This window comes from Oncorhynchus gorbuscha, linkage group LG20 (genome assembly GCF_021184085.1).
Source record: "Oncorhynchus gorbuscha isolate QuinsamMale2020 ecotype Even-year linkage group LG20, OgorEven_v1.0, whole genome shotgun sequence".
Taxonomy (NCBI): domain Eukaryota; kingdom Metazoa; phylum Chordata; class Actinopteri; order Salmoniformes; family Salmonidae; genus Oncorhynchus; species Oncorhynchus gorbuscha.
The window spans coordinates 38,294,220-38,321,003 of NC_060192.1; the positions used below are offsets into that span (position 1 = coordinate 38,294,220).

Consider the following 26,784-nt stretch of genomic DNA (forward strand, 5'->3'; position numbering starts at 1 on the left):
TATCGCTACCCTACATTTTCTGTATATAGTGATGGTATATTAATAGTTGATTCTTCAAACAAATAAATCATCAGTCACTTGGGCTTTGTCGTTCTGCAAATGTACAAATAGGTGTGCGCATGTGGTCGTATGTTACGGTAAATTGACAAGCACTCTGTCAAAGGCGCCTATCTTTTAATAGCACAACTTTTTCTGTTTTGTTACTTGTTTCAAGACTGTACTATTCAAATAAATTAATGGAACACAATTTCTTAAGTGTTTCTATAAAAAAAAACATTCAACTCATTCGGCTGCTAAAACCTTATCGAAATGATGACGTGTCCACGGAGTCCTTCTGACTTCCGGGTCTACGTTAACGGTGTGGAGTAGAGACCACAGTCACCAAGAAAATGTAAGTGTACCTCTCATTCTGTCCTATAATACACATTTAATAAATTACTATTATTTAGCAAAAAAAGCAGTGTGATGATAACTGTGTTTGTTTCCTCATTCAGGTCTAAAGTCACGTTTAAAATCACTCTGACGTCGGATCCCCGGCTCCCGTACAAAGTGTAAGTGACAGATCAGCATTAACGTTAGCTAAAAAAAATCAATGAATACTGATGCTTACCGTCACACCCATGCATGTAGCTTGTTCAGCTAGCTGTGATCTTCATTATATTCGTCTGCAGCTAAGTATTGCAGCTAAGTATTGAAGCTATCTAGCTACTAGTAGAAGCTAATTGCAAGATGCTAGCTGGCTAGCTGCTACCTCTTGGAAGCATGTTGTTCCCTTGAACCATAACACAGCTGTCACTGGCCAGCCAGTTAGCAAATAGCCAATTCACTATGACTGTAGTCAGTTTTGCCGATGCGTTCGTTGTTGCCATTAGCACTGTCATTTGCTTAGGATCTTGGCATAACATAAACCTCTTGCAATGTGTTTGCAGACATTTCCAAATAACGTTTAATCACAACATTGCTTAACTAGCTAGCCTATGTGTTCCAGGCTTTCAGCCAGTTTACCACACGTCACCACTTACCTCGATGACTGGCTGTTTTTGCACTTTATGAGGTCGTAGTTGAACAATCAACACAGAACAGGGACCCTGCAGCGCCACAGCAAATTGGCCCATGAAGCATTTCCTTACTGATTACACGAGGAAGATAAAGTGGAGGGAGAGGAAAGGAACTATCGAAAGGGGGGGTGGGTCGTTCCATGGAGAGCAGAGAGTTGGAGTGATGTATAAAATAGATGTGTATGTCTTGTTTCAGACTCAGCGTCCCAGAGAGCACGCCGTTTACAGCCGTGTTGAAGTTTGCAGCGGAGGAGGTTAGTTCATCTCATACTGGGTATTGCAACAACACAAAATACTAGTAGTTGGCTATAATACAACAAGTCAAGTGAAAGCATTTTTAAGGGGTCACAACCCACTTTACAAGATGTAGCCCCCCCCAAAAAAAAGAGGAACAAAAGCACAGAGTATGGATGTGCGGATTGAGTCTCTCTTCAGTCTCCTTTCATACATGTATGGATGTGAGGGTTGAGTCTCCTCAGTCTCGCATACATGTATGGATGTGAGGGTTGAGTCTCTCTTCAGTCTCCTTTCATACATGTATGGATGTGAGGGTTGAGTCTCCTCAGTCTCGCATACATGTATGGATGTGAGGGTTGAGTCTCCTCAGTCTCGCATACATGTATGGATGTGAGGGTTGAGTCTCCTCAGTCTCGCATACATGTATGGATGTGAGGGTTGAGTCTCCTCAGTCTCGCATACATGTATGGATGTGAGGGTTGAGTCTCCTCAGTCTCGCATACATGTATGGATGTGAGGGTTGAGTCTCCTCAGTCTCGCATACATGTATGGATGTGAGGGTTGAGTCTCCTCAGTCTCGCATACATGTATGGATGTGAGGGTTGAGTCTCCTCAGTCTCGCATACATGTATGGATGTGAGGGTTGAGTCTCCTCAGTCTCGCATACATGTATGGATGTGAGGGTTGAGTCTCCTCAGTCTCGCATACATGTATGGATGTGAGGGTTGAGTCTCCTCAGTCTCGCATACATGTATGGATGTGAGGGTTGAGTCTCCTCAGTCTCGCATACATGTATGGATGTGAGGGTTGAGTCTCCTCAGTCTCGCATACATGTATGGATGTGAGGGTTGAGTCTCCTCAGTCTCGCATACATGTATGGATGTGAGGGTTGAGTCTCCTCAGTCTCGCATACATGTATGGATGTGAGGGTTGAGTCTCCTCAGTCTCGCATACATGTATGGATGTGAGGGTTGAGTCTCCTCAGTCTCGCATACATGTATGGATGTGAGGGTTGAGTCTCCTCAGTCTCGCATACATGTATGGATGTGAGGGTTGAGTCTCCTCAGTCTCGCATACATGTATGGATGTGAGGGTTGAGTCTCCTCAGTCTCGCATACATGTATGGATGTGAGGGTTGAGTCTCCTCAGTCTCGCATACATGTATGGATGTGAGGGTTGAGTCTCCTCAGTCTCGCATACATGTATGGATGTGAGGGTTGAGTCTCTCTTCAGTCTCCTTTCATACATGTATGGATGTGAGGGTTGAGTCTCCTCAGTCTCGCATACATGTATGGATGTGAGGGTTGAGTCTCCTCAGTCTCGCATACATGTATGGATGTGAGGGTTGAGTCTCTCTTCAGTCTCCTTTCATACATGTATGGATGTGAGGGTTGAGTCTCCTCAGTCTCGCATACATGTATGGATGTGAGGGTTGAGTCTCCTCAGTCTCGCATACATGTATGGATGTGAGGGTTGAGTCTCTCTTCAGTCTCCTTTCATACATGTATGGATGTGAGGGTTGAGTCTCCTCAGTCTCGCATACATGTATGGATGTGAGGGTTGAGTCTCCTCAGTCTCGCATACATGTATGGATGTGAGGGTTGAGTCTCCTCAGTCTCCTTTCATACATGTATGGATGTGAGGGTTGAGTCTCTCTTCAGTCTCCTTTCATACATGTATGGATGTGAGGGTTGAGTCTCCTCAGTCTCCTTTCATACATGTATGGATGTGAGGGTTGAGTCTCTCTTCAGTCTCCTTTCATACATGTATGGATGTGAGGGTTGAGTCTCTCTTCAGTCTCCTTTCATACATGTATGGCATAGCAATGATATAATACTAGAGTTGGCTACAGCACATAGGCTTTGCTGCATGCTTTGCCTACAGTATGGAGTCCTCCTCTGTTGCATGGCGACTATCAAAGATTAGATAGAGCACCTCTAGTAAGGGTAAGGCTAGGGTCTCTCCTCAGTCTCCTCTCTTACATGTATGACATCGCAACAATACACGATATAACATATAGATAGCAGGCTTGAGCATTTCCTCTCTGTTTAGCCTGGTCCCATCCTGCCTGCTTCCGTAGCTGGAACTGTCATTCCACATGATATTAAGTCAATAACCTATTTCTAGTAGATGGTAAGCTGGGAAGAGGACCATCGTTTATAATACAGATCAGACCTCCTTGAATCAATGGATCCCTTTCCTTTTTAATATTTAGATTTATGAATGCAACCTATTATCATCCAAATAATGGACAGAGTGAATTAGCCTGGAGATGAAATGAGGCAGATGGGTAATGCTTTGAGGGTAGCAGTAATTAATTTGTATCTTTCCTACCCTCCCTCCCTCTTCAACCCATTGTCCATTCCCAGCTACATAATGCGTTTCTCTTTCTCTCCTCATTCTCCTGCTCATCTGTGATTGATTTAGAATGCCCGTGCTGCTCTGTGCTCGCTTAGCCATCCTTATCTCCCTGACTTCAGACTAGTGGCATCTCCTCTGTCTCTCTGTGTGGCAATAAGGGGCATTCTCTTGAGATGTGTTCCTCTATAACCCCATAGAAAACCCATATGAGGCTCCTCATGATTCAAGCAGACATGATGGCTAAGATTGATGGCTGTTTCTGCTGCTATATGCTTTGTCCTCTTTATGCAAAGTAGAATCCTCACAGAGAAAATTATGTTCTTAGAATGTTGAGGCTGATTTTGATGGTTGACAGCAGAGTAATTTTCTTTGCTCTCCTGCGAACAAAATCTCAATTATTAGTATTTTTGCCTTCAGGCTGTTTCTCATAGATAGCGGAATATTTCATTAATGATTAGCTTCCCCTCCCTTCCCCCTTGGTGTGTGTGTGTGTGTGTGTGTGCGCCACCACAGTTTCCTTTTAGGAAAATGTAGGGCCGGACATTTGACCGGAAACATTTGAATTGATCAGACATTTGAGAAATGTACTGTACCCATATGCATTAGGTGTGTAACCTGATTAGGGTGTCCACCCACTGTGATCAGAATGATAGAAATTACATCTAGATGAAGGTAATTCGTCTGAACAGAACATTCAAGTCGAGGATGCAACGGCGTGTGGTCCTTAACGAATTCCGATGAAACGCCAACAAGATGAGTATAACGAACAGCAAAACCACTCAACTATGTCAGTCTACTATTCCTCCATGCTAGAAAGTTGACCTATTCCGTTTTGTCAGCTTGTCATTCTGTGCGGAAAAATCAATTGCCTAAAAATCAATTGCCTATTCCAAACCGACTCTGGGACAGTTGCAGGATAAAAAATCCCAAATTCATTCAGCCAGTACTTAGCTTAAACATTTTATAAACTATTATTTATTCACATTATAAGCCCTGCAATGCGCACATGGCATTGGGGTAAGCGCACATGTTTGTTCCATAGTGCAATGAGCCGGAAAACAGAGTTGTTACAAGTACATTGCAAATGAGAGCTGTTTCATGTGACAGAGATGAACATATCCATTCCACATTTAGAAAGGGGGGAGATGTAAAGATGCATCAACTAGCATGGGATGCTAATATGACTAGGGTTATCAACAACTAGCATGGGATGCTAATATGACTAGGGTTATCACCAACTAGCATGGGATGCTAATATGACTAGGGTTATCACCAACTAGCATGGGATGCTAATATGACTAGGGTTATCAACAACTATCATGGGATGCTAATATGACAAGGCTTATCACCAACTAGCATGGGATGCTAATATGACAAGGGTTATCACCAACTAGCATGGGATGCTAATATGACAAGGGTTATCACCAACTAGCATGGGATGCTAATATGACAAGGGTTATCACCAACTAGCATGGGATGCTAATATGACAAGGGTTATCAACAACTAGCATGGGATGCTAATATGACAAGGGTTATCAACAACTAGCATGGGATGCTAATATGACAAGGGTTATCACCAACTAGCATGGGATGCTAATATGACTGGGGTTATCACCAACTAGCATGGGATGCTAATATGACTGGGGTTATCAACAACTAGCATGGGATGCTAATATGACTAGGGTTATCAACAACTAGCATGGGATGCTAATATGACAAGGGTTATCAACAACTAGCATGGGATGCTAATATGACAAGGGTTATCAACAACTAGCATGGGATGCTAATATGACAAGGGTTATCAACAACTAGCATGGGATGCTAATATGACAAGGGTTATCAACAACTAGCATGGGATGCTAGTAATGACAAGTGTTATCAACAACTAGCATGGGATGCTAATATGACTAGGATTATCACCAACTAGCATGGGATGCTAATATGACAAGGGTTATCAACAACAAGGTAAGAACTGCAGCAGCAGCTCTCACACAGTCTGACATATTTTCATCTTAAACTCTGTATCGGTATGCTTTACACTTTTTATAAAGAAGAATCATAACAACTAACGAAAAATACACACCACTTTATTTCCACCAAATGATGTAAATGAACCCGTAGACCGATAATGCATGACCGACTGGTATTTATAATAATAAATCATTTTTAAGCATTATTTTTTTTGCAATGGACTTGGTGCGTCCTTTGTTTTATTTACCAAAACTTCGCTAGAAAACAAAACCCGAAGTAGTAGGAACTCAATAGAACTCAATAGAACAGATTAGACATTCCTCTGGAACATTCAGCATTTTTCACAGTTTTTACATTTTATTAGGACAAATCCTTTAATCTCTACTGCAATTACAGAGCGTGAAGATGATCCTCCGTCATTTTCTCTCTGTATCGAAAGCTCAGCAGCCTCCCTGATAACTAGTGATGCGCGGGGTTGACTCATGACCTGCAGGCCCTGCGTTTATATCCGCAGGACGGGCAGGTTTAGGGTTGAATAATGGGAAAATAATGCATAAAAAATATGTCAATGTGCAATTCATATCTATAGGCTACATTTGAGGTTTTTCTTTCATAATTTGTATTTGTTGTTGCTTTAGTTTTCGGCCTAACTGTAGGCAACACAGCAAATCATTTTGGGAACATTTTACATCAATCCACTGAGGCAAAAAGGGACAATTTCAGAGTTTTTAATTCAGTAAGAAAAATAAAAAAAAACATGTGAAATGTAGAGTTGAAAATAAAGACAAGGGAGGGCCAGAACAGTAGTCTAATGTTTGGGAAAGATTTGGTGAAAGTAGTGAAACTGGTTGATTGCAGTGTGCCGGCTCTATTATGTATAACTATGTGTGAGGCGCTATACAAATTCCACAGTCACATGACGGGGGACTTCAAAATGGCCCGTCAAGGCCATTTTCCACAAAAAGATAACTAGATTGAAGTGTTAATTCTATAGATTTATGACATTATTCTGGTGAGCAAGGATTTGTTTAGTCTTCTGGGGTAACATATAATGACAGAAGAGAAGCTGCATGTATCTAATTATGGACAGGTTGACTAACAAATAGCCTACCAAAATGTGGGACATTATAAGCAGAAACATCAGACAATCTAAAAAGGAAATCTTTACTCCATCTCATCACACATACACATACAGAGTTGTGGCAGTGTCTCTCTCTCTCCCTGTGGGCCCAACTCCCCTCTCTCCCTGTGGGCCCAACTCCCCTCTCTCCCTGTGGGCCCAACTCCCCTCTCTCCCTGTGGGCCCAACTCCCCTCTCTCCCTGTGGGCCCAACTCCCCTCTCTCCCTGTGGGCCCAACTCTCCTCTCTCCCTGTGAGCCTGTAAACCCAAGTCCCCTCTCACCTGGCTGTCCTTCCGGGGTTTTCAAACCTTTTCACAGGGACCCGTAGACATTTCACACATTTGTTGGAACCCTGAAATAGTTCACCTGATTCACCTTAGTGAATTCACCTTAGAGGTTGAGGATGAGTTGACAAGTTGAATCAGGTGGGCTCGGTCTGGAATAGATCAAATGCATGGAACGGTTGGGGGTCACAGAGGAGAGGTCTGAACACCCCTGGACTACTGAGAGGCAGGTGTATAGCATGATCATTCTGTCTGTTTCCTCTCACAGTTCAAAGTACCAGCAGCCACCAGTGCCATCATTACTAACGGTGAGTCTGTTACATTGTGTCGGTCTTATTAGAAACAACAGGTGATTCTGTTACATTGTGTCAGTATAATTAGAAACAACAGGTGATTCTGTTACATTGTGTCAGTATAATTAGAAACAACAGGTGATTCTGTTACATTGTGTCAGTATAATTAGAAACAACAGGTGATTCTGTTACATTGTGTCAGTATAATTAGAAACAACAGGTGATTCTGTTACATTGTGTCAGTATAATTAGAGAAACAACAGGTGATTCTGTTACATTGTGTCAGTATAATTAGAAACAACAGGTGATTCTGTTACATTGTGTCAGTATAATTAGAAACAACAGGTGATTCTGTTACATTGTGTCAGTATAATTAGAAACAACAGGTGATTCTGTTACATTGTGTCAGTATAATTAGAAACAACAGGTGATTCTGTTACATTGTGTCAGTATAATTAGAAACAACAGGTGATTCTGTTACATTGTGTCAGTATAATTAGAAACAACAGGTGATTCTGTTACATTGTGTCAGTATAATTAGAAACAACAGGTGATTCTGTTACATTGTGTCAGTATAATTAGAAACAACAGGTGATTCTGTTACATTGTGTCAGTATAATTAGAAAAACAACAGGTGATTCTGTTACATTGTGTCAGTATAATTAGAAACAACAGGTGATTCTGTTACATTGTGTCAGTATAATTAGAAACAACAGGTGATTCTGTTACATTGTGTCAGTATAATTAGAAACAACAGGTGATTCTGTTACATTGTGTCAGTATAATTAGAAACAACAGGTGATTCTGTTACATTGTGTCAGTATAATTAGAAACAACAGGTGATTCTGTTACATTGTGTCAGTATAATTAGAAACAACAGGTGATTCTGTTACATTGTGTCAGTATAATTAGAAACAACAGGTGATTCTGTTACATTGTGTCAGTATAATTAGAAACAACAGGTGATTCTGTTACATTGTGTCAGTATAATTAGAAACAACAGGTGATTCTGTTACATTGTGTCAGTATAATTAGAAACAACAGGTGATTCTGTTACATTGTGTCATTGTGATTCTGTTACATTGTGTCAGTATAATTAGAAACAACAGGTGATTCTGTTACATTGTGTCAGTATAATTAGAAACAACAGGTGATTCTGTTACATTGTGTCAGTATAATTAGAAACAACAGGTGATTCTGTTACATTGTGTCTGTCTAATTAGAAACAACAGGTGATTCTGTTACATTGTGTCGGTCTTATTAGAAACAACAGGTGATTCTGTTACATTGTGTCTGTCTTATTAGAAACAACAGGTGATTCTGTTACATTGTGTCGGTCTTATTAGAAACAACAGGTGATTCTGTTACATTGTGTCAGTATAATTAGAAACAACAGGTGATTCTGTTACATTGTGTCAGTATAATTAGAAACAACAGGTGATTCTGTTACATTGTGTCGGTCTTATTAGAAACAACAGGTGATTCTGTTACATTGTGTCGGTCTTATTAGAAACAACAGGTGATTCTGTTACATTGTGTCGGTCTTATTAGAAACAACAGGTGATTCTGTTACATTGTGTCGGTCTTATTAAAAACAACAGGTGATTCTGTTACATTGTGTCAGTGGGTCCCATAATGCCTGGCGAAAACCAAACACTGCCTTCCACATTAAGAACCTCATGGTTTGGGGTCAAGCATGGTGGTGGTAGTGTGATGGTTTGGGGTCAGCATGGTGGTGGTAGTGTGATGGTTTGGGGTCAGCATGGTGGTGGTAGTGTGATGGTTTGGGGTCAGCATGGTGGTGGTAGTGTGATGGTTTGGGGTCAGCATGGTGGTGGTAGTGTGATGGTTTGGGGTCAGCATGGTGGTGGTAGTGTGATGGTTTGGGGTCAGCGTGGTGGTGGTAGTGTGATGGTTTGGGGTCAGCGTGGTGGTGGTAGTGTGATGGTTTGGGGTCAGCGTGGTGGTGGTAGTGTGATGGTTTGGGGTCAGCATGGTGGTGGTAGTGTGATGGTTTGGGGTCAGCATGGTGGTGGTAGTGTGATGGTTTGGGGTCAGCATGGTGGTGGTAGTGTGATGGTTTGGGGTCAGCATGGTGGTGGTAGTGTGATGGTTTGGGGTCAGCATGGTGGTGGTAGTGTGATGGTTTGGGGTCAGCATGGTGGTGGTAGTGTGATGGTTTGGGGTCAGCATGGTGGTGGTAGTGTGATGGTTTGGGGTCAGCATGGTGGTGGTAGTGTGATGGTTTGGGGTCAGCATGGTGGTGGTAGTGTGATGGTTTGGGGTCAGCATGGTGGTGGTAGTGTGATGGTTTGGGGTCAGCATGGTGGTGGTAGTGTGATGGTTTGGGGATGCTTTGCTGCCTCAGGACCTGGACGACTTTCCTTAATAGAAGGAACCGTGGAATTCTGCTCTATTAGGTAATTCTAAAGGAGAATGTCAGACCTAAAGGCCCTAACTCCCTATCCATCTATGAGCTGAAGCTGAAACACAGCTGGGTCATGCAGCAAGACAATGATCTAAAACACACAATTAAGTCTACATGAAAATGGTTAAAAATAAACACATTTGAAGTTCTGGATTAACCTAATCAAAGTCCAGACCTAATCCCAATTGAGATGTTGTGGCAGGACTTGAAACGAGCAGTTCAGCCTTGAAAACCCACAATTGTCGCTGAGTTAAAGCAGTTCTGTAAGGAAGAGGGGGCCAAAATTCCTCCACAGCGACGTGAGAGACTGATCAACAACTACAGGAAGTGGTTGGTTGGAGTCATTGCAGCTAAAGGTGGCACAACCAGTTATTGAGTGTAAAGGGGCAATCATTTTGTTCACACAGGGGATTTGGGTGTTTGTAAACTTGGGTTATCTTTAATTTAAGATGTGGTTTTGGTTGAAAATCTGATAACATTCAGTATCAATAATATGTAAAAGTAGAGAAGATCATAAAAAGAGGGGCTGTGCTTTTTCTGTATCTATAATATCTCTGACAAAAAACAGGTCCTCGAAAAAGATGTCTGTCTATGTAACACATACTGTTATGTGGTTGTCTAGTGCAGCAGCGTTACCATGTGAACTTAGTGACAGTCTTACTCTGTTATGTGGTTGTTTTTGTTGTCTAGTGCAGCAGCGTTACCATGTGAACTTAGTGACAGTCTTACTCTGTTATGTGGTTGTTTTTGTTGTCTAGTGCAGCAGCGTTACCATGTGAACTTAGTGACAGTCTTACTCTGTTATGTGGTTGTTTTTGTTGTCTAGTGCAGCAGCGTTACCATGTGAACTTAGTGACAGTCTTACTCTGTTATGTGGTTGTTTTTGTTGTCTAGTGCAGCAGCGTTACCATGTGAACTTAGTGACAGTCTTACTCTGTTATGTGGTTGTTTTTGTTGTCTAGTGCAGCAGCGTTACCATGTGAACTTAGTGACAGTCTTACTCTGTTATGTGGTTGTTTTTGTTGTCTAGTGCAGCAGCGTTACCATGTGAACTTAGTGACAGTCTTACTCTGTTATGTGGTTGTTTTTGTTGTCTAGTGCAGCAGCGTTACCATGTGAACTTAGTGACAGTCTTACTCTGTTATGTGGTTGTTTTTGTTGTCTAGTGCAGCAGCGTTACCATGTGAACTTAGTGACAGTCTTACTCTGTTATGTGGTTGTTTTTGTTGTCTAGTGCAGCAGCGTTACCATGTGAACTTAGTGACAGTCTTACTCTGTTATGTGGTTGTTTTTGTTGTCTAGTGCAGCAGCGTTACCATGTGAACTTAGTGACAGTCTTACTCTGTTATGTGGTTGTTTTTGTTGTCTAGTGCAGCAGCGTTACCATGTGAACTTAGTGACAGTCTTACTCTGTTATGTGGTTGTTTTTGTTGTCTAGTGCAGCAGCGTTACCATGTGAACTTAGTGACAGTCTTACTCTGTTATGTGGTTGTTTTTGTTGTCTAGTGCAGCAGCGTTACCATGTGACAGTCTTACTCTGTTATGTGGTTGTTTTTGTTGTCTAGTGCAGCAGCGTTACCATGTGAACTTAGTGACAGTCTTACTCTGTTATGTGGTTGTTTTTGTTGTCTAGTGCAGCAGCGTTACCATGTGACAGTCTTACTCTGTTATGTGGTTGTTTTTGTTGTCTAGTGCAGCAGCGTTACCATGTGACAGTCTTACTCTGTTATGTGGTTGTTTTTGTTGTCTAGTGCAGCAGCGTTACCATGTGACAGTCTTACTCTGTTATGTGGTTGTTTTTGTTGTCTAGTGCAGCAGCGTTACCATGTGACAGTCTTACTCATCAGACACCCCCTCTCTCTCTCTCTCTCTCTCCACCACTCTTTTTTTTTGCATGTTTAACTCTTAGTTTTATTTATTCATGTTTTGCTATTTATGCTAATCCCTGTTCTCTCTCATCACAGACGGTATCGGCATCAACCCAGCTCAGACAGCAGGTGAGTCTTCCGTCTTCTCGTCCACACTGATGCCGACAATAACTTGATTTATAAAACTGTTTGTTACAAGGTGGGATTAAAATGGTTTTAATTTTAATTTTTTTTTGTCAACAATCTACACATAATACTTTAATGTCAAAGTGGAAGAAAAATCCTAACTTTTTTAAATAAAAGATTTATGAAAAATTAAACACTAATATATATTTTTTAATTACATAAGTATTCAACCCCAAGTCAATACATGTTACAATCACCTTAGGCAGCTATTACAGCTGAGAGTCTTTCTGGGTAAGTCTCTAAGAGTGATTACAGCTGAGAGTCTTTCTGGGTAAGTCTCTAAGAGTGATTACAGCTGAGAGTCTTTCTGGGTAAGTCTCTAAGAGTGATTACAGCTGAGAGTCTTTCTGGGTAAGTCTCTAAGAGTGATTACAGCTGAGAGTCTTTCTGGGTAAGTCTCTAAGAGTGATTACAGCTGAGAGTCTTTCTGGGTAAGTCTCTAAGAGTGATTACAGCTGAGAGTCTTTCTGGGTAAGTCTCTAAGAGTGATTACAGCTGAGAGTCTTTCTGGGTAAGTCTCTAAGAGTGATTACAGCTGAGAGTCTTTCTGGGTAAGTCTCTAAGAGTGATTACAGCTGAGAGTCTTTCTGGGTAAGTCTCTAAGAGTGATTACAGCTGAGAGTCTTTCTGGGTAAGTCTCTAAGAGTGATTACAGCTGAGAGTCTTTCTGGGTAAGTCTCTAAGAGTGATTACAGCTGAGAGTCTTTCTGGGTAAGTCTCTAAGAGTGATTACAGCTGAGAGTCTTTCTGGGTAAGTCTCTAAGAGTGATTACAGCTGAGAGTCTTTCTGGGTAAGTGTCTAAGAGCTTTGCACACTTGGATTGTACAATATTATTTTTCTAATTCTTAAAGCTCTGTCAAGTTGGTTGTTTTAAATGTTTTATTTAACTTTTATTTAGACAGGGAGTCGATGCTGAGACCAAGGTGTCTTTATTTAGACAGGGAGTCGATGCTGAGACCAAGGTCTCTTTATTTAGACAGGGAGTCGATGCTGAGACCAAGGTCTCTTTATTTAGACAGGGAGTCGATGCTGAGACCAAGGTGTCTTTATTTAGACAGGGAGTCGATGCTGAGACCAAGGTGTCTTTATTTAGACAGGGAGTCGATGCTGAGACCAAGGTCTCTTTATTTAGACAGGGAGTCGATGCTGAGACCAAGGTGTCTTTATTTAGACAGGGAGTCGATGCTGAGACCAAGGTCTCTTTATTTAGACAGGGAGTCGATGCTGAGACCAAGGTGTCTTTTCCAGATACAATTTTTTTTGTATTCTCACATTTCTAACACAAACAGCTGGGCAATGGTCAATAATATATTGGGCGAACATACCAGTAGAAACACGTTTCAATAGTGTATTTGTTAAAATAAGATCAATCAGTTGGCTTTGAGGAAGTAAGCTCCAAGTGTTCAAATGTGTCAACAACGTACGTTTTAAAGTAACATGGAGTCTCCAACTCAAACAATGTTCAATAGGCTGTTGCAGGCCCTGTCTGTTGGTTGATATTGATAGCGTTGGTATGGCTATAAGATAGACCAAATGGGGCAGTTCTATGCTATCCCTAGTAGTAATAGAGGAAGAAAATAAATTTTAATTATACTGAACAACAACAATCTTCCAAGGTTTTACTGAGTTACAGTTCATATAAGGAAATCCAGTCAATTGAAATTAATTAATTAGGCCCTAATCTATCGATTTTACATTACTGGCAATACAGATATAAATATTTTGGTCACAGATACCTTTAAAAAAATAAAATAGTTGGGTCCATATCTGGTGTGACCAGAATTTGCCTCATGCAGACATCTCCTTTGCATAGAGATGATCGTGCTGTTGATTGTGGCCTGTGGAATGTTATCCCATTCCTTTTTGTGAAGTTGGGAGGATATTGGCGGGAACTGGAACACGCTGTCGTTCATGTTGATCCAGAGCATCCCAAACATACTCAATGGGTGACATGTTTGGTGAGTATGCAGGCCATGGAAGAACTGGGACATTTTCAGCTTCAAGGAAATTTTGACAAATCCTTGCGACATAAGCCGTGCTGAAATGATGTCGCTGAATGAATGGCATGACAATGGGCCTCAGGATCTCGTCACGGTATCTCTGCGCATTCAAAATGCCATTGATAACATGAAACTGTGTTTGTTGTCTATAGCTTACAGTATGCATAGCCCACCGATATGTTTTGAATGAAACTGTGTTTGTTGTCTATAGCTTACAGTATGCATAGCCCACCGATATGTTTTGAATGAAACTGTGTTTGTTGTCTATAGCTTACAGTATGCATAGCCCACCGATATGTTTTGAATGAAACTGTGTTTGTTGTCTATAGCTTACAGTATGCATAGCCCACCGATATGTTTTGAATGAAACTGTGTTTGTTGTCTATAGCTTACAGTATGCATAGCCCACCGATATGTTTTGAATGAAACTGTGTTTGTTGTCTATAGCTTACAGTATGCATAGCCCACCGATATGTTTTGATAAGGTTTGTATCAACTGAATTGGCCAAGTAACTCTACAATCGGTGTAGAGCCTAGCTGGTGCACATAGGCGGCACGTGCGTTTCAAGTTTGGGGAAGATAATTTTCACCATCAAATTACACTTTTATAAGAAAGCGTTACATGTATAATCGCATTTGTGGTACACTTTTGGGAAGAGTGTTTTCTCGCTAATCGATTGCATTTTGAAACATTCATCTGCCGTGTGTCGTTGTTTATTTGGATTTTGATATTTTTTGTTTATCAACATTTTGAAGCTAAGCGTTCTGATCTGTTGCATCAGCCACATTATAACACGTTTTTTTTCTTTTGTATTTGTATTAATTTGTTGTCTATCGCATCCCATATCTGTCCCAGACAGGGTAGCCTAGTGGTTAGACTGTTGGACTAGTAACCGGAAGGTTAAAAGGGATATTCAATGTCTGCTTTTTATTTTATTTTTTACCCATCTACCAATAGGTGCCCTTCTTTGTGGTTGAATCTGTCTTTGAAATTCACTGCTCGACTGAGGGACCTTACAATTATCTGTGTGTGTGTGGTGTACAGACATGAGGTAGTCATTCAAAATGATGAGATGAGGTAGTCATTTTAAAAAAAATAATGAATTTCCCAATGTTTAGAAAACGTAATTCTACTTTGACATAATGGGGTATTGAGTTAGTATCATACAGTCTGCAGACCAGGGATATTACATAATAATGGGGTATTGAGTTAGTATCATACAGTCTGCAGACCAGGGATATTACATAATAATGGGGTATTGAGTTAGTATCATACAGTCTGCAGACCAGGGATATTACATCATAATGGGGTATTGAGTTAGTATCATACAGTCTGCAGACCAGGGATATTACATAATAATGGGGTATTGAGTTAGTATCATACAGTCTGCAGACCAGGGATATTACATAATAATGGGGTATTGAGTTAGTATCATACAGTCTGCAGACCAGGGATATTACATAATAATGGGGTATTGAGTTAGTATCATACAGTCTGCAGACCAGGGATATTACATAATAATGGGGTATTGAGTTAGTATCATACAGTCTGCAGACCAGGGATATTACATAATATGAATACCTTGAAGCCACTGTATGATACTAATGCACAGACAACAACAACAACTACCGTGGATACATACCTTCTGTTGGTAGCAGGGCTTTATGGCAGTAGAGGACTGTGGTGGATACCAGATCGTTATTTTAATAGAGGACTGTGGAGGGTACCAGATCGTTATTTTAATAGAGGACTGTGGAGGGTACCAGATCGTTATTTTAATAGAGGACTGTGGAGGGTACCAGATCGTTATTTTAATAGAGGACTGTGGCCGATACCTTATGTTGGTACCGAGGCTTTGTCAATATCAAATGTAATTTTTGTACATGCGGCGAAGACAGCAGGTGTTGACCTTACCGTGGAAAGCTTACTGACGAGCCCTTAACCAACAGTGCAGTTTCAAGAAAATAAAATTAGTTGAGGGTACAGGTTAGTTGAGGTAATTTGTACATGTAGGTAGGGGTAAAGTGACTATGGGGGTACAGGTTAGTCTGGGTAATATGTAGATGAAGGTAGGGGTACAGTGACTATGGGGGTACAAGTTAGTCTGGGTAATATGTAGATGAAGGTAGGGGTACAGTGACTATGCATAGATAAGAAACAGCAAGTAGCAGCAGTGTAAAAACAACGGTCGTGGTGGTGGGGGGGGTCAATGCAAATAGTCCGGACTGTGGTTGATAACCTTCTGTTGATACCAGATCATTATGTAAATAGAGGACTGTGGTTGATAACCTTCTGTTGATACCAGATCATTATGTAAATAGAGGACTGTGGTTGATGCCATCTGTTGATACCAGATCATTATGTAAATAGAGGACTGTGGTTGATGCCATCTGTTGATACCAGGGTCGTTATGTAAATATTGATAATAACAGAATAGACCCAACGTAAGCTTGTATGTAAATATTGATAATAACAGAATAGACCCAACGTAAGCTTGTATGTAAATGTGGTTTATTATATTTCTTCATTGATATTGATGTGATGCTCCAAGGAGGCATACTAACACGTTATTATGTGAGTATGAAGTCCAGTCTGACGACACACTATTCCCTATATATGGTGCACTACTTTCGATCAGAGCCCTATGAGCAGTGATCAGAAGTAGTGCACTATATAGGGAATAGGGTGCTATTTTGGGACACCGTGTTGTCATAATAATGAATAGTGTTATTTTAGTTACAACCTATTCCTGGTTGTATTATTCTCGATCTACGCTAATATTTTTCTAATCTCATTCGTCTCTGCTTTGATTTTATAGAGTACCACAGTAATGAGTCATAATACCCATAAAACATGGCGGTCAAACAAGGATTATTTTTTTTTTCACCATAAATGTTTTTCGCATATGGGATTTGTAGAAGCGCTTAAAAGAAGGGCTGTGATTCGTCTAGGCTTCACCCTAACGTGATGTTTTGGTCACCGTGTAAATCTCTCTAGGACTAGGTGACTTATCTATATATTCACCTGTATTTAGCCCCTCCCCAAACATGTAATACTAACTAGCTGCTAATGTGGCTATCATAAAGAACTACAAATACCGTCTGTATTTACCCCCTCCCCAAACATGTAATACTAACTAGCTGCTAATGTGACTATCATAAAGACCTACAAATGATCTGGATGAGACTGCCGAATCATGGCCTTAGGTAATAATCTTGATTAACGATCTAATGTTACCTATGGACGAGATAATAAGACGGGTACTGAAAACCATAGAAAAGTATGACAACTCTGGGAAACCAGGCCTGGTACTCATAGTTGACTTTAAAAAGGCTTTTAACCCCTTCATGTTCATGTTTTTTGTTATTCAATTTTTGTAAAAATACATAGTACTTAGATGTTGACTTAGAGCAATATAGACACTATACGTGGTTAATATAGACACTATACGTGGTTAATATAGACACTGTACGTGGTTAATATAGACACTATACGTGGTTAATATAGACACTATACGTGGTTAATATAGACACTATACGTGGTTAATATAGACACTATACGTGGTTAATATAGACACTATACGTGGTTAATATAGACACTATACGTGGTTAATATAGACACTATACGTGGTTAATATAGACACTATACGTGGTTAATATAGACACTATACGTGGTTAATATAGACACTATACGTGGTTAATATAGACACTATACGTGGTTAATATAGACACTATACGTGGTTAATATAGACACTATACGTGGTTAATATAGACAGTATACGTGGTTAATATAGACACTATACGTGGTTAATATAGACACTATACGTGGTTAATATAGACACTGTACGTGGTTAATATAGACACTGTACGTGGTTAATATAGACACTGTACGTGGTTAATATAGACACTGTACGTGGTTAATATAGACACTGTACGTGGTTAATATAGACAGTGTACGTGGTTAATATAGACACTGTACGTGGTTAATATAGACACTGTACGTGGTTAATATAGACACTGTACGTGGTTAATATAGACACTGTACGTGGTTAATATAGACACACTGTACGTGGTTAATATAGACACTGTACGTGGTTAATATAGACACTGTACGTGGTTAATATAGACACTGTACGTGGTTAATATAGACACTGTACGTGGTTAATATAGACAGTGTACGTGGTTAATATAGACAGTGTACGTGGTTAATATAGACAGTGTACGTGGTTAATATAGACAGTGTACGTGGTTAATATAGACAGTGTACGTGGTTAATATAGACAGTGTACGTGGTTAATATAGACAGTGTACGTGGTTAATATAGACAGTGTACGTGGTTAATATAGACAGTGTACGTGGTTAATATAGACAGTGTACGTGGTTAATATAGACAGTGTACGTGGTTAATATAGACAGTGTACGTGGTTAATATAGACAGTGTACGTGGTTAATATAGACAGTGTACGTGGTTAATATAGACAGTGTACGTGGTTAATATAGACAGTGTACGTGGTTAATATAGACAGTGTACGTGGTTAATATAGACAGTGTACGTGGTTAATATAGACAGTGTACGTGGTTAATATAGACAGTGTACGTGGTTAATATAGACAGTGTACGTGGTTAATATAGACAGTGTACGTGGTTAATATAGACAGTGTACGTGGTTAATATAGACAGTGTACGTGGTCAATATAGACAGTGTACGTGGTCAATATAGACAGTGTCAATATACGTGGTCAATATAGACAGTGTACGTGGTCAATATAGACAGTGTACGTGGTCAATATAGACAGTGTACGTGGTCAATATAGACAGTGTACGTGGTCAATATGTACGTGGTCAATATAGACAGTGTACGTGGTCAATATAGACAGTGTACGTGGTCAATATAGACAGTGTACGTGGTCAATATAGACAGTGTACGTGGTCAATATAGACAGTGTACGTGGTCAATATAGACAGTGTACGTGGTCAATATAGACAGTGTACGTGGTCAATATAGACAGTGTACGTGGTCAATATAGACAGTGTACGTGGTCAATATAGACAGTGTACGTGGTCAATATAGACAGTGTACGTGGTCAATATAGACAGTGTACGTGGTCAATATAGACAGTGTACGTGGTCAATATAGACAGTGTACGTGGTCAATATAGACAGTGTACGTGGTTAATATAGACAGTGAACGTGGTTAATATAGACAGTGTACGTGGTTAATATAGACAGTGTACGTGGTTAATATAGACAGTGTACGTGGTTAATATAGACAGTGTACGTGGTTAATATAGACAGTGTACGTGGTTAATATAGACAGTGTACGTGGTTAATATAGACAGTGTACGTGGTTAATATAGACAGTGTACGTGGTTAATATAGACAGTGTACGTGGTCAATATAGACAGTGTACGTGGTCAATATAGACAGTGTACGTGGTCAATATAGACAGTGTAGACAGTGGTGGTCAATATAGACAGTGTACGTGGTTAATATAGACAGTGTACGTGGTTAATATAGACAGTGTACGTGGTTAATATAGACAGTGTACGTGGTTAATATAGACAGTGTACGTGGTTAATATAGACAGTGTACGTGGTCAATATAGACAGTGTACGTGGTCAATATAGACAGTGTACGTGGTCAATATAGACAGTGTACGTGGTCAATATAGACAGTGTACGTGGTTAATATAGACAGTGTACGTGGTTAATATAGACAGTGTACGTGGTTAATATAGACAGTGTACGTGGTGGTTAATATAGACAGTGTACGTGGTTAATATAGACAGTGTACGTGGTTAATATAGACAGTGTACGTGGTTAATATAGACAGTGTACGTGGTTAATATAGACAGTGTACGTGGTTAATATAGACAGTGTACGTGGTTAATATAGACAGTGTACGTGGTTAATATAGACAGACAGTGTCGTGGTTAATATAGACAGTGTACGTGGTTAATATAGACAGTGTACGTGGTTAATATAGACAGTGTACGTGGTTAATATAGACAGTGTACGTGGTTAATATAGACAGTGTACGTGGTTAATATAGACAGTGTACGTGGTTAATATAGACAGTGTACGTGGTTAATATAGACAGTGTACGTGGTTAATATAGACAGTGTACGTGGTTAATATAGACAGTGTACGTGGTTAATATAGACAGTGTACGTGGTTAATATAGACAGTGTACGTGGTTAATATAGACAGTAGACGTGGTTAATATAGACAGTGTACGTGGTTAATATAGACAGTGTACGTGGTTAATATAGACACTATACACTATACGTGGTTAATATAGACAGTATACACTATACGTGGTTAATATAGACAGTAGACGTGGTTAATATAGACAGTAGACAGTATACGTGGTTAATATGGACAGTGTACGTGGTTAATATAGACAGTGTACGTGGTCAATATAGACAGTGTACGTGGTCAATATAGACAGTGTACGTGGTCAATATAGACAGTGTACGTGGTCAATATAGACAGTGTACGTGGTCAATATAGACAGTGTACGTGGTCAATATAGACAGTGTACGTGGTCAATATAGACAGTGTACGTGGTAGGTACGTGGTCAATATAGACAGTGTACGTGGTCAATATAGACAGTGTACGTGGTCAATATAGACAGTGTACGTGGTCAATATAGACAGTGTACGTGGTCAATATAGACAGTGTACGTGGTCAATATAGACAGTGTACGTGGTCAATATAGACAGTGTACGTGGTCAATATAGACAGTGTACGTGGTCAATATAGACAGTGTACGTGGTCAATATAGACAGTGTACGTGGTTAATATAGACAGTGTACGTGGTTAATATAGACAGTGTACGTGGTTAATATAGACAGTGTACGTGGTTAATATAGACAGTGTACGTGGTTAATATAGACAGTGTACGTGGTCAATATAGACAGTGTACGTGGTCAATATAGACAGTAGACAGTATACATGGTTAATATAGACAGTGTACGTGGTTAATATAGACAGTGTACGTGGTTAATATAGACAGTATACGTGGTTAATATAGACAGTGTACGTGGTCAATATAGACAGTGTACGTGGTTAATATAGACAGTAGACGTGGTTAATATAGACAGTAGACAGTATACATGGTTAATATAGACAGTGTACGTGGTTAATATAGACAGTGTACGTGGTTAATATAGACAGTGTACGTGGTTAATATAGACAGTGTACGTGGTTAATATAGACAGTGTACGTGGTTAATATAGACAGTCTACGTGGTTAATATAGACAGTATACGTGGTTAATATAGACAGTATACGTGGTTAATATAGACAGTATACGTGGTTAATATAGACAGTATACGTGGTTAATATAGACAGTATACGTGGTTAATATAGACACTGTACGTGGTTAATATAGACAGTGTACGTGGTTAATATAGACAGTGTACGTGGTTAATATAGACAGTGTACGTGGTTAATATAGACAGTGTACGTGGTTAATATAGACAGTGTACGTGGTTAATATAGACAGTGTACGTGGTTAATATAGACAGTGTACGTGGTTAATATAGACAGTGTACGTGGTTAATATAGACAGTGTACGTGGTTAATATAGACAGTGTACGTGGTTAATATAGACAGTGTACGTGGTTAATATAGACAGTGTACGTGGTTAATATAGACAGTGTACGTGGTTAATATAGACAGTGTACGTGGTTAATATAGACAGTGTACGTGGTCAATATAGACAGTGTACGTGGTTAATATAGACAGTAGACAGTATACATGGTTAATATAGACAGTATACATGGTTAATATAGACAGTGTACGTGGTTAATATAGACAGTGTACGTGGTTAATATAGACAGTGTACGTGGTTAATATAGACAGTATACGTGGTTAATATAGACAGTGTACGTGGTCAATATAGACAGTGTACGTGGTTAATATAGACAGTAGACGTGGTTAATATAGACAGTAGACAGTATACATGGTTAATATAGACAGTGTACGTGGTTAATATAGACAGTGTACGTGGTTAATATAGACAGTGTACGTGGTTAATATAGACAGTGTACGTGGTTAATATAGACAGTGTACGTGGTTAATATAGACAGTGTACGTGGTTAATATAGACAGTGTACGTGGTTAATATAGACAGTGTACGTGGTTAATATAGACAGTGTACGTGGTTAATATAGACAGTGTACGTGGTTAATATAGACAGTGTACGTGGTTAATATAGACAGTGTACGTGGTTAATATAGACAGTGTACGTGGTGAATATAGACAGTGTACGTGGTGAATATAGACAGTGTACGTGGTGAATATAGACAGTGTACGTGGTGAATATAGACAGTGTACGTGGTGAATATAGACAGTGTACGTGGTGAATATAGACAGTGTACGTGGTGAATATAGACAGTGTACGTGGTGAATATAGACAGTGTACGTGGTGAATATAGACAGTGTACGTGGTGAATATAGACAGTGTACGTGGTGAATATAGACAGTGTACGTGGTGAATATAGACAGTGTACGTGGTGAATATAGACAGTGTACGTGGTGAATATAGACAGTGTACGTGGTGAATATAGACAGTGTACGTGGTGAATATAGACAGTGTACGTGGTTAATATAGACAGTGTACGTGGTGAATATAGACAGTGTACGTGGTTAATATAGACAGTGTACGTGGTTAATATAGACAGTGTACGTGGTCAATATAGACAGTAGACAGTATACATGGTTAATATAGACAGTGTACGTGGTTAATATAGACAGTGTACGTGGTTAATATAGACAGTGTACGTGGTTAATATAGACAGTGTACGTGGTTAATATAGACAGTGTACGTGGTTAATATAGACAGTGTACGTGGTTAATATAGACAGTGTACGTGGTTAATATAGACAGTGTACGTGGTTAATATAGACAGTGTACGTGGTTAATATAGACAGTATACAGTATACGTGGTTAATATAGACAGTATACGTGGTTAATATAGACAGTATACGTGGTTAATATAGACAGTATACGTGGTTAATATAGACAGTATACGTGGTTAATATAGACAGTGTACGTGGTTAATATAGACAGTGTACGTGGTTAATATAGACAGTGTACGTGGTTAATATAGACAGTGTACGTGGTTAATATAGACAGTGTACGTGGTTAATATAGACAGTGTACGTGGTTAATATAGACAGTGTACGTGGTTAATATAGACAGTGTACGTGGTTAATATAGACAGTGTACGTGGTCAATATAGACAGTGTACGTGGTTAATATAGACAGTATACAGTATACGTGGTTAATATAGACAGTATACGTGGTTAATATAGACAGTATACGTGGTTAATATAGACAGTATACGTGGTTAATATAGACAGTATACGTGGTTAATATGGACAGTGTACGTGGTTAATATGGACAGTGTACGTGGTTAATATGGACAGTGTACGTGGTTAATATGGACAGTGTACGTGGTTAATATAGACAGTGTACGTGGTCAATATAGACAGTGTACGTGGTCAATATAGACAGTGTACGTGGTCAATATAGACAGTGTACGTGGTCAATATAGACAGTGTACGTGGTCAATATAGACAGTGTACGTGGTCAATATAGACAGTGTACGTGGTCAATATAGACAGTGTACGTGGTCAATATAGACAGTGTACGTGGTCAATATAGACAGTGTACGTGGTCAATATAGACAGTGTACGTGGTCAATATAGACAGTGTACGTGGTCAATATAGACAGTGTACGTGGTCAATATAGACAGTGTACGTGGTCAATATAGACAGTGTACGTGGTCAATATAGACAGTAGACAGTATACATGGTTAATATAGACAGTGTACGTGGTTAATATAGACAGTGTACGTGGTTAATATAGACAGTGTACGTGGTTAATATAGACAGTGTACGTGGTTAATATAGACAGTGTACGTGGTTAATATAGACAGTGTACGTGGTTAATATAGACAGTGTACGTGGTTAATATAGACAGTGTACGTGGTTAATATAGACAGTGTACGTGGTTAATATAGACAGTGTACGTGGTTAATATAGACAGTGTACGTGGTTAATATAGACAGTGTACGTGGTTAATATAGACAGTGTACGTGGTTAATATAGACAGTGTACGTGGTCAATATAGACAGTGTACGTGGTTAATATAGACAGTGTACGTGGTCAATATAGACAGTGTACGTGGTTAATATAGACAGTGTACGTGGTCAATATAGACAGTGTACGTGGTCAATATAGACAGTGTACGTGGTCAATATAGACAGTGTACGTGGTCAATATAGACAGTGTACGTGGTCAATATAGACAGTGTACGTGGTCAATATAGACAGTGTACGTGGTCAATATAGACAGTGTACGTGGTCAATATAGACAGTGTACGTGGTCAATATAGACAGTGTACGTGGTCAATATAGACAGTGTACGTGGTCAATATAGACAGTGTACGTGGTCAATATAGACAGTGTACGTGGTCAATATAGACAGTGTACGTGGTCAATATAGACAGTGTACGTGGTCAATATAGACAGTGTACGTGGTCAATATAGACAGTGTACGTGGTCAATATAGACAGTGTACGTGGTCAATATAGACAGTGTACGTGGTCAATATAGACAGTGTACGTGGTCAATATAGACAGTGTACGTGGTCAATATAGACAGTGTACGTGGTCAATATAGACAGTGTACGTGGTCAATATAGACAGTGTACGTGGTCAATATAGACAGTGTACGTGGTCAATATAGACAGTGTACGTGGTCAATATAGACAGTGTACGTGGTCAATATAGACAGTGTACGTGGTCAATATAGACAGTGTACGTGGTCAATATAGACAGTGTACGTGGTCAATATAGACAGTATACGTGGTCAATATAGACAGTAGACAGTATACGTGGTTAATATAGACAGTGTACGTGGTTAATATAGACAGTGTACGTGGTTAATATAGACAGTGTACGTGGTTAATATAGACAGTGTACGTGGTTAATATAGACAGTGTACGTGGTTAATATAGACAGTATACAGTATACGTGGTTAATATAGACAGTATACGTGGTTAATATAGACAGTATACGTGGTTAATATAGACAGTGTACGTGGTTAATATGGACAGTGTACGTGGTTAATATGGACAGTGTACGTGGTTAATATGGACAGTGTACGTGGTTAATATGGACAGTGTACGTGGTTAATATAGACAGTGTACGTGGTTAATATAGACAGTGTACGTGGTCAATATAGACAGTGTACGTGGTCAATATAGACAGTGTACGTGGTCAATATAGACAGTGTACGTGGTCAATATAGACAGTGTACGTGGTCAATATAGACAGTGTACGTGGTCAATATAGACAGTGTACGTGGTCAATATAGACAGTGTACGTGGTCAATATAGACAGTGTACGTGGTCAATATAGACAGTGTACGTGGTCAATATAGACAGTGTACGTGGTCAATATAGACAGTGTACGTGGTCAATATAGACAGTGTACGTGGTCAATATAGACAGTGTACGTGGTCAATATAGACAGTGTACGTGGTCAATATAGACAGTGTACGTGGTCAATATAGACAGTGTACGTGGTCAATATAGACAGTGTACGTGGTCAATATAGACAGTGTACGTGGTCAATATAGACAGTGTACGTGGTCAATATAGACAGTGTACGTGGTCAATATAGACAGTGTACGTGGTCAATATAGACAGTGTACGTGGTTAATATAGACAGTATACACTATACGTGGTTAATATAGACGGTGTACGTGGTTAATATAGACGGTGTACGTGGTTAATATAGACGGTGTACGTGGTTAATATAGACGGTGTACGTGGTTAATATAGACGGTGTACGTGGTTAATATAGACGGTGTACGTGGTTAATATAGACGGTGTACGTGGTTAATATAGACGGTGTACGTGGTTAATATAGACGGTGTACGTGGTTAATATAGACGGTGTACGTGGTTAATATAGACGGTGTACGTGGTTAATATAGACTGTGTACGTGGTTAATATAGACGGTGTACGTGGTTAATATAGACGGTGTACGTGGTTAATATAGACGGTGTACGTGGTTAATATAGACGGTGTACGTCGTTAATATAGACGGTGTACGTGGTTAATATAGACGGTGTACGTGGTTAATATAGACGGTGTACGTGGTTAATATAGACGGTGTACGTGGTTAATATAGACGGTGTACGTGGTTAATATAGACGGTGTACGTGGTTAATATAGACGGTGTACGTGGTTAATATAGACGGTGTACGTGGTTAATATAGACGGTGTACGTGGTTAATATAGACGGTGTACGTGGTTAATATAGACGGTGTACGTGGTTAATATAGACGGTGTACGTGGTTAATATAGACGGTGTACGTGGTTAATATACACGGTGTTCGTGGTTAATATAGACGGTGTACGTGGTTAATATAGACGGTGTACGTGGTTAATATAGACGGTGTACGTGGTTAATATAGACAGTAGACAGTATACGTGGTTAATATAGACAGTATACGTGGTTAATATAGACAGTATACGTGGTTAATATAGACAGTGTACGTGGTCAATATAGACAGTGTACGTGGTTAATATAGACAGTAGACAGTATACATGGTTAATATAGACAGTGTACGTGGTTAATATAGACAGTGTACAGTGTACGTGGTTAATATAGACAGTATACAGTATACGTGGTTAATATAGACAGTATACGTGGTTAATATAGACAGTATACGTGGTTAATATAGACAGTATACGTGGTTAATATAGACAGTGTACGTGGTCAATATAGACAGTGTACGTGGTTAATATAGACAGTAGACAGTATACATGGTTAATATAGACAGTGTACGTGGTTAATATAGACAGTGTACAGTGTACGTGGTTAATATAGACAGTATACAGTATACGTGGTTAATATAGACAGTATACGTGGTTAATATAGACAGTATACGTG

General features: G+C 39.6%; 1 protein-coding gene across 1 annotated transcript in view; it reads left to right on the forward strand.

The window, feature by feature from the left end:
* Positions 1-289: 289 nt before the first annotated feature.
* The window catches only part of ufm1 (ubiquitin-fold modifier 1), a 43,778-nt gene continuing 17,283 nt past the window's right edge, over positions 290-26,784 (forward strand). The window contains exons 1-5 of the mRNA XM_046317545.1: positions 290-391; positions 495-551; positions 1,255-1,312; positions 7,302-7,341; positions 11,719-11,751. Of these exons, the coding sequence (XP_046173501.1) occupies positions 390-391; positions 495-551; positions 1,255-1,312; positions 7,302-7,341; positions 11,719-11,751 (190 nt within the window). The 5' untranslated portion in view covers positions 290-389. The remainder of the gene's footprint in view (positions 392-494; positions 552-1,254; positions 1,313-7,301; positions 7,342-11,718; positions 11,752-26,784) is intronic.